Source organism: Zonotrichia albicollis, chromosome 4 (assembly GCF_047830755.1).
Source record: "Zonotrichia albicollis isolate bZonAlb1 chromosome 4, bZonAlb1.hap1, whole genome shotgun sequence".
Taxonomy (NCBI): Eukaryota; Metazoa; Chordata; class Aves; order Passeriformes; family Passerellidae; genus Zonotrichia; species Zonotrichia albicollis.
The window spans coordinates 64,282,108-64,296,872 of NC_133822.1; the positions used below are offsets into that span (position 1 = coordinate 64,282,108).

Here is a 14,765-nt window from a genome sequence, read left to right on the forward strand (position 1 = left end):
GCAGTAAAGTCAGAAAACCTTTAACTGCTGCATGAATTTTTGACTTTTAAAGTCTTCAAGATTATCTATTGTCTTGAGGGCTCAAGTCTTCATTGATGAAAAGGAAGAGGACTCAGATGACTGCATGCGGGAATCAATGCGGTAAGGGGAAATTTTAGGCACCAGAGGACTCCGAGAAAACCCCCGACCTGCCCGGGGCTCCATCAGTGAGCGGGGCCCGCACTGGCCCCGGGGGTGATCCCCCGGCGCAGCGTCAGCGCCGCTGTGGCTGCAGCTCGAGCTGGGGAAGGGGGGAGCCTGGCGGGCCCAGGGGAAACTTCAGGTGGCCGTGGCAAAGTAAGAAAGGTGTCAGCAAGGCTTCAGAAAGCCTGAGAGACACCAGGAGAAGGGCGGGATAACCAGGTCTGCCCGGCCCCGCCGTTCCCGCGGGGAGCAGAGCGGCGGCGCGGGCCCTTCCCGCACATTCGGGCAGGGGCGGCCGATGCGGCGAGGCCCCGCTCCGGTCCGTCACCGCGCCGGCTGCGATGCTCCGGGGCGGGATCGGCGCTTCGCCACTCCCCGCAAGCCCCCGGGTGGCCCCGCGGAAAGACACCGGGTGCCGCCCCGGGGATCCTGGGCTCCTTCGTCAAGCCTCCCCTCGTCCCCACCCGGGCTCCCCCAGCCCCGGCCGCTGCCCCCACCCCTTCGGCCTCCGCCTTCCCCTCCCCTTCCCCTCCCGGTCCCTCCTCCCCGCCGGCGCCGGCCGTGCAGCCTCGACTGAGGGGCGGCTGCCGCTGCTGCTGCCGCTGCTGCCGGCGGCTCCGGGAAAATGTCCGAGCGCGGCGGCTTCTACCGGCAGGAGCTGAACAAGACGGTGTGGGAGGTGCCCCAGCGCTACCAGAACCTCACCCCCGTCGGCTCCGGCGCCTACGGTTCCGTCTGGTAGGTGCGGGGCGGCGGCAGAGGGGCTGGGAGCCGGCAGGTGCAGCCGGCGGGCGGCGGGCACGGACAATGCGGGGCAGGCGGGAGCCGCCGCGCCGCGCCGGGGGTCGTGTGCGGGAGCGGAGGGGCCGGCGGCGGCGGGGCGGGGGCGTGTCCGCCGGGCACCGGGGTGAGCGGCGCCGGAGCTCCCGCCCCGCTGCCCCGGCCGGCGGCCCCGCGGGAGCGGGCCAGCCGCGCCGTCACCGGGGCAACCGCGCCCGCCGCTCCCCGGGGCAGCCCTGTCCGCTCTCCCGCCGCCGCTCCCCGGGGCAGCCCTGCCCGCCCTCCCGCCGCTGCCCCCGGGCCGCCCCCGGGCTCCGGGCTGCCTCCGGGCCGCAGCACCGAGTGACCGCCCGCCGCGGGGCCGCTGCGGCCGCTGCTGCTCCCGCCTCCGGAGGGAGAATCGCCCCGAAGCCGGGAATCCTGCACAGTCATGGCGGTTCCGAGCGGGAGGACGGGCAGGCGGCGGGGCTGGGCAAGGGGTCCCCGAGCGGGGTCCGCCCCCGGCCGGCACGGCTCCCGGCGGCGCGGCCCTTCCCGCCGGGGCTCTACCGGGACACCCGCAAGGCCGGGGCAGCCGCGGCGGGCGCAGCGCTCTGTCCGCCGAGACAATGGGAGCAGCCCCCGGAGCCGGGCAGGCTGAGTGGGACCACGGGATGCTCACCCCGGGCTTTCGGGGCATCGCAGATTAGGACAGACTGCTGCCCAAGGGCTTCGGCGTCTTAAGGAATTGGAAGGGTTTGCCACATGTTGTCATTAAACGTTTCTCTTTCTTTGGTAATCCCTACGTCAGGCTTGCGCTCTCGGGAACTCCCAGTGCAGGCTGGGCTTTACTTTAGTATTTGATGCACTTTACTACGCTTGTAAAAGCTTTGAATCAATTTATGGAAATAATAGTGGCGGTTAAAGGGTTTTTGAGAAAGAGTCGTGTTTCTTTTGTAAGCTGGGTGAGTGGAAATATGTAAAACAATCAATAATAAATAATCCATGGCCCTTTAAATGCAAGTGCTTCTTTAAATAAAAGTATTTTTTTTCATTTTCTTTAGAACTTTGGTTTTTTACCGTGCTCTAAACTCATGCAGTAGATCTCACTTTTTCTCAGATACCAGAGAACAGTTTTGTATTAGTTCATTCTCTAGCTCTGTGAAATGTCCAAGTTTGCACATAAACTAGGAGTATGCATTTTAAAAAAACCTCCAACTATCAGCAGAAACACTCAGAACTGGTGTGAAATGTCTTTGAATTCTTCTCTTTTTTTATTATTTCTAATTTTTGCTTGCAGCAGGGAGGTCTAGGCCAATACCATGTGAGTGTCATTGTAGTTAGCATGTGCTAACTGCTCCGAGCAGATGCTGGGAATAGTTCCACAACGACTTCTTTTATTTACACTATAAAAATTTAGTTTGTGATAGGAAAGAGGAGAAAGTAAACTAAGAGCTGGATGGATATACAGTAGCAGAGTAACTACTTTTGTGTTCCAATTGAAACTGCATTTCTGGTTACTTTCCCTATTTATGCTGACATAGTTTTCAGGGAAAGACCTACTTTACTGAATTTTATAATGAGATGTCAAGAGTTTTGAGCAATTGCAAAGGAAGTGAAAACATGTCGTGGTTCACTTGCAGCACAGCTGGTGCTTTGGTTTTTGAAACTGCACAGCCAAGGAAATCCTAGTAATTTTTATCAATTGCAAAGCCTAGGAAATGAAGATGTAAAATGGAAACTGGAACATGCTATGAGAAAGATTTACTCTAAAATAGACATTTAAAAATAGAATATAGCAATAAAACATTGCTCTATATTAATAGCCTTGTTAACATCAATGAAGTATAAACCCAAACAGAAGCTTGAATGTGAGGAAAAGGTATGCATCTCTCTGAGAAAAGCCATCTATTTTTAGAGTCTATTGAAATTGATTTTTTTTTTCTGTCTGTGTGCATGTGCTTTACCCAGGAGACCTACAAGATGCAACCATTCCCTTGAGTAATATGCTGTATTGCTTCTGTGAATAGTTGTACTCCTATTCAGTAAAATACCTAAAAACATATTCAAGTCTTACAGAAACTACTAGAATTAAACAAATTCTTAAGTGCTTTGATGAATAGCAGCCAAGGTCCTGAACTCCAAACGCTGGCTTTGAAATGAGTTGTTGTAACAAATTTTTTCTACCTCAGTGAAACTCTTCTCTAGGCCTACCCTTTTCTTTTTTAACAATAAATTATTTATCATAGCCCACAGAATTGGGTTACTGAATTGATAACTGATAATAAGAAACATATTGTAAATGCTTGCGTTTAAGCATCTTTTGCTCGCAGCTCAAAACCAATAGAGCAGTTTGTGTCAGGAGGCTGTTTTGGCCCAATTTATTGACATTTCATGTGTCCAGTAGAATTTGTGTCTGAGTTAGCTGCAGATGCATCAAATATACTATGGAGATAGATACTAGTAGTTTAAAACATTCACCTTTAGAGGTATATCTGTACCAAGCACATTGCTTTCCCATTTGGTTTTTTTTTTGTTTTTATTTAGATGTGGAATAGGTAGAAGCCCCAAATCTTCCCTTGTATAAAAAGTTCTAGTGCTTTTGTCACTTTTTTAATGACATATCACAAAGAACATTTGGTTTTGGAAATCTTCCAAAATCAGCTGCCCTGCAAAGCAGGGTTGCACCTTAGCATCTATGTGAATCACAGAGAGAGCTGTGAGGTCTTTCTCTCAAGTAGTTAATCCTTGAAGTACTTTTTATGTTACTCTTGTACCTTAGCTTTGTCCAAGGCTTTCTTTTGCCTGAACTTTTTCCTGTGGCCATTCAAGGTCCTGTGTGTTCTATCATTTGCTGCTGTCAGATCTGATTTTTTAAGTTTAGGAAAAAAAGTTTAAAGCCAGGGGGTGAGGGATGGGAGTGTATAGTTTAATTACAAGTAAAGTTATCATTGGCATTTTCAACAGTATGTTTTGCTTAATTCCTCTTTTTCTAGGGGTTGGGTTTTATTGGCAAGTATCAAATTTACATGCACAACTGGTGTGGTTTGGGATTGTTTTCTTTTTTGCTGTAGCTTTGCTTATCAAGGCCAGGTTTTTTTATTATTAGACTATTATTTTAACTCTTTCTCAAGCTAAAATTTGATTAAATTTAAAGTTTTCTTCAAAAAATGCATTTTTGGTGCCCAGCCTTTATAGTTGAATTACCTCTCACAGAAGTCAAAGAGCTGGCTCACTCTTAAGGGACAGGCACCAGACCTGCTAATTGAGAGTTTTGCAGCCTTTAAGTTATATTAAGCCATTTTGATAGGAAACAAGATACCTTACTTTGACAAAGTTGTCTTAATCTACAATCCTTTCTTTTCAGTCCTAGAGAAAAGTGACTATGTCTCAGGTCAAACTGAGTTTTAAAATCTTGTTCCTTATGGTTCTGCTTTTTAAAATAAGAATTCTGGCTCTGTTTGAGTCTTCCAGCTGTCCCAGTGCTGTTGCTTATAAATGGGACCTTTAGCCTGGACCATCTGTGCTTTCCAGCTGTGTTGCCCTGGTGGTTCCACTGTGGTTTGATACCTGACCACCTTTTCCTCTGGGAGGTGGCATTGCTGCCTGCTTGAGAAAGAGCGTCATCTTTTTAAAAGACTTCTTATTATTATACCACAAATTATGTAACATGTATAGATTTTTTGGTTTCCTGTTCTTTGGATCTTTTTAAAGCCTGTATGCCTCTTTTTTATACCAGCTTTTGTAAACTGTCTTCTAACCTATTTAGTCCTATTTTTGCCTGGGAGGGATTGACGGCATTCTGCAGGATGCCGTCTCTGATCTCTCCAACAGGTTGTTTGCCATTAGCATATTGCAGGCTCTGTGTTCTGCCTCCTTTGCAAAGAACAGACCTTGCAAGATGAACCAAACTGAGTCCAGAGTTTCTTCACAACCTGCACTGTTTTCTCAGAGTCTGTTGCCATCAGTAGTACTTACATTCGCTCTCTTTTGATTTTGAGACTATGCAATGCCTAACACCATCTCAGGTGACCTAACACATGTTTAAGTAGAGGTCTGCTAAGTCAAAGTGTAGTGCACAGGCCTCAGTTCAAAAAAAGCAGGAAAGCAAAGCCTGCCTTAAGTCATTTACAACACTTCCAGCATCTCTCTATCCTGTTCACTTTAAGCAGGTGCTTAAGATTCATTAAGTTTATGTCCTGGCTAATTTTGGGTAAGAATGGGAGAAGGTGTTTAAGCGACAGTTTTGCTTTGAGGAAGTACAAGTAGAAAAATAGACGCAGAACGTTCTGATCTTGAAGTTTAACCCCTTCTTTCCTGCCATTCACCCCATTCTGTGCTTCTGGTACTCGCAGATGTTTTGAGGGCATTAGCTTGCAATACTGGAACATAACACTGCTGATACCATCCTTTTCACATTGAGGAACTCTAACAAGATGCTAAGACAACTCAATATCATGTGAAGGTTTTAAAAGCTGCTATAATTTGAATCTAGCTGACAAAGAGAAAAATTCCTTCATCTGAGATTGTACTCAATGATTTCAGATTGGGGTTTTTTTTAAGTATCTGTTTAGTTAGCTGTATTGATACTAAGTGTATCATTTCAACTGTGAGATCAGGTTGCTGGAGTTGTGGTGTGCAGCACTGTAGCGCTACATGCTACTTTAAATAGTAAATGCTGAGATAAACTTTTAGCGTAGTAGTAACACACAACTGCTGTGTGTAAATACAACTGGAAACTGAAGATGGGATAGATTTTTACAGGCTAAATGCACAATGCAGACACACGTGGATTTTTGTAGACTCCCTTTGGACTGCTTTCTGATTAAGTCTTCCGTTTTCAATATAAATACAGGGGCTGAACTTCATCTTACAAATGGTTATAATTATTGGAAACTTTTTCCACAACATTGTTAAAATCCTGCTGTCCAAGACCCGATAGGAGTTGTCTATTTTTGGTATGCAGCATTCAGAAGGAAAGCATTGACACCTTTCTTTAGTGGTGTAGATATTTACAATAGACCCCTCTAAGCATAGTCAAACACTTGCCTGAAAGCTGAGATGAAGGCTGATATGAGACCCCAGTCAGAGGTAGGACAGCTCTTAAAAGTCAGTATATGGAACAAAAATACTTAGAAACAAGGCCTTGAAGGTGAGGTTGCAATGGAGAGGCGAACTAAATAAAAGGGTTTGCATGGTCAGTGTTACCAATTAGAAGGAGGATCTTTGCAGCAGTATTGCTGGAGTGAGTTGATGAAAATAAGGGAAGCAACAAAAAAAGGTTGCAGATTGGAAAAGATACTCAAAGAAACATAAAGAATTAGCCATTAGAAATAAAAGCACAGTGGGATTTGCAGCTACAAAGCCAAGGAAGGTCAAGAATTTAGGAATTTTTGTGAAAGGTACATGAAGGAAGACGGGAGGGTGTTTCTGAGCACTGGCTGGGAAGACATCAAATAGGGATTGTGTTGAGAGTGGTTTTGTGGAAAACTAGGTGGAATGCAGATTGCTTGTCCTTCCTTTTTCTGGTTTCATCCTGAGTATTTTCCAGCTGTTGGAACAGTGTAGTTAACTGATTGGGGAAAGGAAAGGGAAGCAGGATGGTAATTAGTGGTGTCAAGGTCCCTATTTTAAATGAGAATATCTAATAAGATTTAATGAAGGAGGTGTTTGTGGAGAAGGATGAGAAAGGCTGAGAATTGCTGTGACAGAGATTTCTATGCAGGGTGCTGTCACTAAGCTTGTGGAGTAGCTTGGGAGCACCTGACACAAGTGGGCATGAGAAGGGTGATAGAGATGTTTGTAGGAAAGGTGAAGAAAAGACAAGGTTAAGAAGTGGGGACTTTGTATTGTGCAGGTTTTCTTTCACAGGGAATTAATGAGATCTGTTTTAGAGAAAGGGAAGGCTTGGGATGGTAGAGAGATGAGAGGCATGAGGTGAACCAGTTGTGGCAGAAAGGCAACAGGGGTCATGGAAGGGCCTTCTGTGTGGCTGTAAGCATACATTAACAGAGAGTATTCTCTGCAGGGCTCCTCCATCCTTACTTCAATATATATTTTATGATACTTACCTTGCTGACTAGATGAGGCAGCAGTGGCATAGCTGCTTCCTTCCCTGTCCTGCTGTCAGCCATGATTACAGCTGGGAACACAGTCCCTGTCCCAAAGACCTGAAAGTCTTAGGGCCTGGTTGCTTGCTTCACAAGGAGTGTTTGAATTCCAGAACCTATTGTTTCATACCAAAAACACAGTATCTCAATTCTGCCCATGCAGTCGGGAAGGGAGAGGACATTTCAAACGCCTGAACACTGGGAATAAATTGCTACCATTTCATGTTTTGCTGTTGTGGAGAGAGGAAACAGGAAATGTGAAGGAGAAATGGGGGGAGGAATAGGAAAAAGAAGGACAAAATATAAGTGAGATTTTGTCTGTATGGATTTGTTTAATGTTTTCGAAAGCCCTGATATTTTTCATGTTAAACTTTATATCCAGATTAACTGCAAGTATTTCTAGCTGAAGCTTCAAAGCCCACAATATATAACTACCTGTTAGTCTTTTTTTTTTTTTTAATACTGAATGGAACATATTTGTCACTAGCAATGTACTGGTTTAGTGGCAGCTGACTGATATTCTTGTTTACTTACTGACATTGGGCTCAGGCTATGTACAATGCCTGATTATTTTAGTATCCATGAGCTGGTTGCACATGCTGAGGAAACAGCTTATGACCCCAACCTTCTGTATGTTTTTTTCACAAACATGATTTTAAATACATCAATCCCACTGATATAAGCTGTGCTGTCTGCACCTTCACCTAAAAAAGTGTGACTGCTCCTCAGTAAAGTTATTTAAATGTTTAAGTCACTGTGGAGGCACAGGAGACAGATCAAAAAATAAAATATGGCTTGTGGATTCAGAGGCTGATATAGCACTTTTATTATCATGTTCCATTGAATGAAAACTGGTGATGTATTCACATAAACATGTGGAGAGTGATTATTTTTCAGTATTTTCAATGTCTGCTTAACACAAAAAAACAGTAACATACTTTTATGTTGGTTATAGAACAATTATGTTGCATATGTAAAAGATACTTGTGGGATTATGTTTAGATTTAGGGGTAAATTAATCTGAGATAATTAACAGTCATTGTACTAAAACCAAAACCATTGATGCTACTGCTCAGCATGGTGCGTTGGAAACATATCCAAGTGAGGAGATGTCATTTTTACAGTACAATAACCTGTCATCATCAAGCAAGTGGGTTTTTTTGTCTAATTAGAAGATTAACATGTAGTTTCAGAGCTTCCCATTACATCCTCATGCTGTTTTTCTTGCCACCATCTAATTTTTCTTTATGGTGTCCTTTTGATGCACATATATGTTGTGATTTGTATGGTTTAGCAAACAAACCTTACAGCTAGCTCTTGGGGAGTGAAAATCACCAACATGAACTTGCAAAACAGTAACAAAACATTATAAAGAAGAAACAAATTAACCATTTCCTGGTTTTACTTTACTGCCCAACTCAAAATGGCTTTGGGTAGCTGTTTTCTGTTCTCTTCCTTCACTGCCAATAGCTGATATGATCCTTTGCCAGTATTGGATGGATGCTGTGTGGGGTTTTTTTCATGGCTCCTTCATGTCTCAATAAAAAGTAGGATTTTATTTAAATTAAAAATAAATAGAAATTTATGTTTTAAAGAAGAAGAACAAGATAGGTAAATCCCAGAAGACAAAGCTCACAAACAAAACCTTGCAAATAAAAAATAAAATCACATGTTGTTCGTGTGATTACTTTCTTTCACTTACGTGACATTTATGAGAAGTGTAAAAAAGTGTTGTTATTCACTGTAGTTCTAGGAACCCAAATTGCAAGAAATTACTAGAAAATGTCCCAGGGCAGGGTTCCTATGGTCCCTCTTTTCTATCTTACTTGCCAGTGCAATGTGCCGTAAGAGCTGCCTCCATCAGCGAAGAGATTCTCTGAGTGTTGACCCTTGTTCAGTTCTTTCCCCTTCAATCCCTGCTCACACAGACCCTTCTGCTGCTGTTACTTGTTTTTCTCAATAACTTAGGCTCTTCCAAATTAAGAGTACATCTGTCCACAAGGAAGTTCATGTCAGCTCCAGTGGAAGGAGTCATTGGGTACTTGAAAGGGTGCTGAGATCTGCAGATAAGAATTCAAAATTGTGAACCTGTATTTTGAGCATGAATTGCCTTTTTGGGGTTTTTCTTTCTTTTTTGTTGTCTTTCTCTTAACAGTTACATGTAATGGGGAATTTTTGCATGTTTTGGAGGAATGTGACCCAGTGAAGGAAATAAACTCATGCTGCAGTGAAAGAAACAAAAGTAGATACCTGGAACAATATGGGGAATACCCAGTGTCACTGTCACATGTGCTGTGTCCAGCATTCTCTCTGGGTTTTGGTATAGTGTCCAGCCAGTAGTCAAACTTCTAATGATGTAAAGGTAACAACCTTGCAAGCTGAAATACTGAATTATATTTCAAAAAAATCTGAAAAGTTAGTCTTGTGGTTTTTCCACCTAACCCCAAATCAGTTGCTTAGATTGCATAGACCTAAATAATTTGTACAGCTATAATGCCAAAAGACTTTGTAGACAATCAAAATCTTGTGGTTATCCAGAGTGAAGGGATGGAATATTGAAGGGATGGAGTATTGTCTGACATGGGTAACCTACAGTAAAAGGAATGATGCTGGAGACACCACACTGGCGCCATGGACAACCAGCTTTGGGTCACACCTTCATTCTGCATCAGCTACCTCTGAGCTGGCTCCAGGAATGAAGGGAACTTGTAGACTGAATGCTGCATTCCAGATGAACTTTTTCCAGGCACTGTGGGTAGGGCAGTGCCCAGCTAGTAATCTTCTCTGAGCCCAAAGCATTAGGAATTTCAGAGACTAGCTATAGTTCAAGGGGACCAGCTGATCCCAGGAAGGATTCTTCCTGCATTCAATGCTGGAGTTTACTAAATCGGATCCAGGTTGGCTCCATGTGGGGTTTTTAAGATCAGGCTCCTACAAACAGGCCTCCAGCTGCTGAGGCAAATCTGATCCCAAAGACTAAGTAGCCACAGGTGAATGGTGTGCTTCTAGTCCCAAAATCCCCGAGGGGTCTGAGCAGGCTGCACACATGAATGGCCTGTCTGTCCAGTTTTACTGCTCTGCAACCACAGAGGATAAACTCTGTAGGAATACTAGGGAAATTACTGTATGTACAGCCGTAGTTATAAACAGCTACCAAAATCCATATCTCATCAAAAGTTATAATGTTATCTTGAGGCTTGAAGGTTATCTTCAAATATAGGTTAAAGTCCCATCCTTTCTGCCTCTCGAGTTTTTGGACTGCAGTAGCTCCCTATATTCAAACTTTTTTCTGAAGTCCTAAGAACTGGGAAAACGTGCACAGAACTAAAAATTGATATTTCATCTAGTGGAACTTCAATAGAATTATTAAATGTAGGAGTTGACAACACTAAAAAGGTGAGTCTAATTTAAGCAATGATTGAATATCACACAAAACCAAAGTCTCTAATCTGTGTGAAAATGATGCCATCCCAGCAGAGTAATGGCTTTTTATCCTTGATCTTGAAAAGGAGAGACAGCAAAAAATGTGTCATAACTCTGATGGGTTCTGGGTCAAGAGGGATCAAATCTGAAAAAGCTATTGGTATGATTGTTACAAAGTTGTTTCTTGTTAACTAAAAAGATAGTGTAATTCTATTTCTTTCTAAATTATGATAGAAAGTCTGTCTAAAGCAGTTATTTGGCATCATGATTACGTTTTATTATATTTTGTTCCAATTGTTAAATTGTTCTTATGTCAACACATTAATTTTTTTTTTCTGAGGTGAAGTGGACAGGAGTGAGCAGGCAGCAGTGTGGCACTTTGCCAGCTGTGGTTAAACCATGGAATAGGCCTCTAACCCTTTTCTTCCCTGTTAAATCAAAAAGTTATCAGCATGGGTTTGGGGGTTTTTTAAAAAGCAATTTTCAGTCATTTTAACCATGCTAGTTACAGGCCCCCAAGGAAGGATTTACAGGTGCCAAGCACAGGTGTGCCTTTATTTTTGCTTTGGCTGCAACCAGAGATGTCCTCTCCAGAGACATCTGAAACTTTACTCTGAAAGCTGAGCATTCGTGGGGAAATCACAAAGAAAGGGAAGCATCTCCTCCTTCCTTCTATCACCTAATAGTTTACCCAGTGGCTGATGAGGGATTCAGGGGACAAACCAGATTGTAGCTATGATGATATAATAGCAAGACAGAGAGATCTAGTCTAAAAATGTGATCACAGAGGCAGTAGCAGAGATCACATATGCAAGTTCTCCTTGAATCTGACAAACAAGACAGTTCAAACAACATGAAACATATTTTTGAATGTTTTACTGTTAATAACTGGAATTATGATGATGGTAAACCAGGCAAGGAAGGAGTCTGAAGGCATTAGCTCAGATTATAACTTTGGTTAGTTGAGTGTGGAAGCACTCATTTAAACCAAGTCAGTCCCTGGCCTGTGCAGCTTCGATTCATGATTTTCTGTTGGAGGTCTCAGAATTCAACTTTCCTTTTCCTTTTCATTTTTTCCTTTTTCTCCTCTCTCCTTATGTGATTCCATCTTTGGTCTAAAAAGCTGCTGTCATAAGAATTACTGAAGCTAAAAAGATTGTGCTTTGTATCATCTGAAAGCTTTGCAGCCTTGAGTCATATAGATGATAAAAAGCAATTCATCTTAAAGATCAGTGGTTTTTAAACCACTGAAACTCACATTTGAACTTGGAATTGGGAAGAGAGTGATGTTTACCATGATAACGGGCTTAAAATCTGATTCTTCCTAGCCCTCTTGTATGATGTGTACAGTATTTCACAGACTGGTGCAAGCATGAGTGGGAAGGCTTGTGAATTACCAGAAAAGCTGAGATGTTAAGCAAACTGCTGTTTTGAGCAATGTTATTTATTTACCTTGATAAACATTTCCTTTCCCCCAAAACTGGAAAGACTGTAGTCAGTGTGCATTTGTGAGACTTGGCAGTGTTCTCCAGTGGCTTTGTTGCCCATGGCTAAACACAGGGCAATTACGTCTAATCTTTGTTATATTAGAAGCTAAGCATTGGCTTCCTTTTTATTTCTTTAGATTTATTTATGCAAACTTCATGCTTTCCTTGTGGCTGGTCAAGTGGAATTTAAAATATTTCTGTTTGTCAGTTCTTTTCACACTGTTTGTTCCTTGAGCTGCTCCATGTAATTAAGCCACATATCCTGAATAACTCAGTCCCTGCCCCATTGTAGGAGTGAGTTTCTCTGTTGTATCCCTTCCATCCATTCATCAGAGTGATTCCAGTCTTCTTGTTCCTATGCATTCTTTCTTCTGCTCGGGAAATGCCCTTTCTGAGTTGCTCAGCAAAACAGCACAAAACAACAGCACTCTGCACTCTGCACCTTTAAAACTTGGCAGAAGATCAGCTTCTGTGATGCTTGCAAAGAACTAGCTAAGTAATCTGCTTATCTATGTCATTTATCTCATGAGTGACTCCCTTCTTCCACAGAGCCTACAGGAAACTTGTTAATTAGCTCTACTTGCTTCTATTCTGTCTTTATGAAATTCTGGCTTGGCCTCATGGAGGTTGGGTTATTTCTAGGACAATCACCTTTTGGATGCCACTGCATGTTGATTGTATCCCTTGTTTCCTTGATTAGAAACATCAGCTTATCCTGCAGATAGAGGTTTTGCTCTTCACTTGGCTCTTTGTGACTTCAGCATAGCACCAAATATGTGTCAGAGTCCACCTATTTGCAGCTGACTGTAGGCTCTGTATATTAAATTGGAAGCTACTCCAGGCACCATGAGTGGTTTTTGTCTCTAGCAGGTGTGTTCAACGATTTGTGAGAGTGTTTAAAACACTGCAGAAGTAGTTAATAGCATTTTCTGTGACTGTTGACATTCTACTCCATGCATTTTTCATGTTGTTTAATTTTTGTGTCTGTAATTCCAAAAAAGTTCTGTAATAAGATAAATGTGTGGGAGGATTCTTGATTTGTTAGCGCTCTCTAGCAAGTACACATAGTGTTATCCACTCTTTAAACTGAGAATTTTTAGGTATTTTAATTGAACACAATTGCTTAATAAGTAAGAGTAACAACTGAAAGAAATTTTTTTTCTTCTTAAGAGGAGGTTACAAACAGAGTCGTTTTATAATTGTACTATGTAGTGTCATGAAGTAATACATACAGGGATCATTTTTACCCCTGTGCTACATATCAGACATCTGTTTGTGGCTTGTGCTTGTCATGTCTTTCTAATGCCCAAAAAAAAGAGTGGGTCTCCCTTGCTTGCAAATATTGATTATATACTTAGTGTCGTCTTCAGCAGGGCACCTCCATCTGTGGGACATTAAGCACATGCTGTGGATATGTGGGCTGCAGCATAAGACATGCCCATTCCTGAATTGTTGGGAAAGGCATGGGCATGATTGTGTCAGCATCCTAACTTGATACCAGTTTGGGGACATTGTCCTCTATCAAGCTAATGGTTACATAATGATTAATATTCATAGATACAAAGGCAGTGTTCCTCTAATTAGTAAAGGTTCCAATTTGCTCAATAAGAACAAACTTCAGTTTGAATCCCCATTTTCCCTAAGAGCCCTGCCTTGGAGCTGGAGGCTGGAGCTGCATGAGTGGAGCTAATTGTCTGGTTACTTTTCCTGCCATTTGGGGAAAGGGCTGCCTGGGGATGAGTCCTGAACAGTACCATGAACATTAGTAATTTGCTATGGAAAACAAGGGACCTGTGTTGGAATACTTGGGAGTTACTGCTGACTAAGCACCCTGGTTGCAGTCCCTGAGTAGAAGGTGAAAGAGGGTGAAGAAAGGGGTAAGAGCCCTCAGGAGACTGCAAGTTCCTTCCGTGAACTGGTGGAGAGCTTTGCTGTAGAACATGCCATCATTGTGGACTTTTTCTTTCCCTCTTTCAGCTCAGCTTATGATACCAAAACAAGACAGAAGGTGGCAGTGAAAAAGCTCTCAAGACCTTTTCAATCACTTATCCATGCCCGGAGGACCTACCGGGAGCTTCGGCTGCTTAAGCACATGAAGCACGAGAATGTAAGTGGAGAGTGAGTTCTTCCCTTTGGATTGACCTTACTAAAGTTTACAATAGAAGCTTAATTTCAGTTAGGTACAGTCTTTTTCAAAAAGGTGTATGCAACTGTCTAGCTACCCAAGATACCCGGACCTAGCCACCTTGGGTGTCGTGAAGTCACTGGACTTCAGAAGCTTTCAGCAGCACACTGCATTTTTATTTTTAAAATATCTAATTAAATCTTGAAGGTGAGGTTAAAGAAACTCAAAACAAGTCATCGTACTCTTCTCTAATAAAGTAATAAAAGTATTCTATTCACTACTGTTGAAACATCTTGAAACATCAGCCCAGGAAAAAAAAAAGACCCCACACCTCAAACCTGCTTTTGCTGAATGTGGATTCTGTTGAGAAATTAGGGGCAGATAAGTCTTGTTGCAATTGACAACAGTGTAATAGTTAAATGAAAGGCAGTAGACCTTCAGATCTCACATTACTAATTGATGGTCTAAGTTTATGTGGTAAACAGTTGATTTCAGTGGAGCATCCACTTGCTTAAAGGTAGCTTGATGACTTGAAGCCTGAATAAAATATGGTTGATTGAAAAATATCCTGGAGAAAGAATAAAAAAGTTAATGAAAACAGACCAAGAAAGGTCATGAAGGTGTGCATAATCTAAAGTATAACAATTGTATAAGGCACGTGTCAGCTTTTCTGTAATG

The 14,765-nt window shown here is 42.7% G+C and overlaps 1 protein-coding gene across 1 annotated transcript in view; it reads left to right on the forward strand.

The window, feature by feature from the left end:
- Positions 1-366: 366 nt before the first annotated feature.
- Positions 367-14,765, forward strand: part of MAPK11 (mitogen-activated protein kinase 11) — a 31,030-nt gene continuing 16,631 nt past the window's right edge. The window contains exons 1-2 of the mRNA XM_005481929.4: positions 367-921; positions 13,940-14,069. Of these exons, the coding sequence (XP_005481986.1) occupies positions 809-921; positions 13,940-14,069 (243 nt within the window). The 5' untranslated portion in view covers positions 367-808. The remainder of the gene's footprint in view (positions 922-13,939; positions 14,070-14,765) is intronic.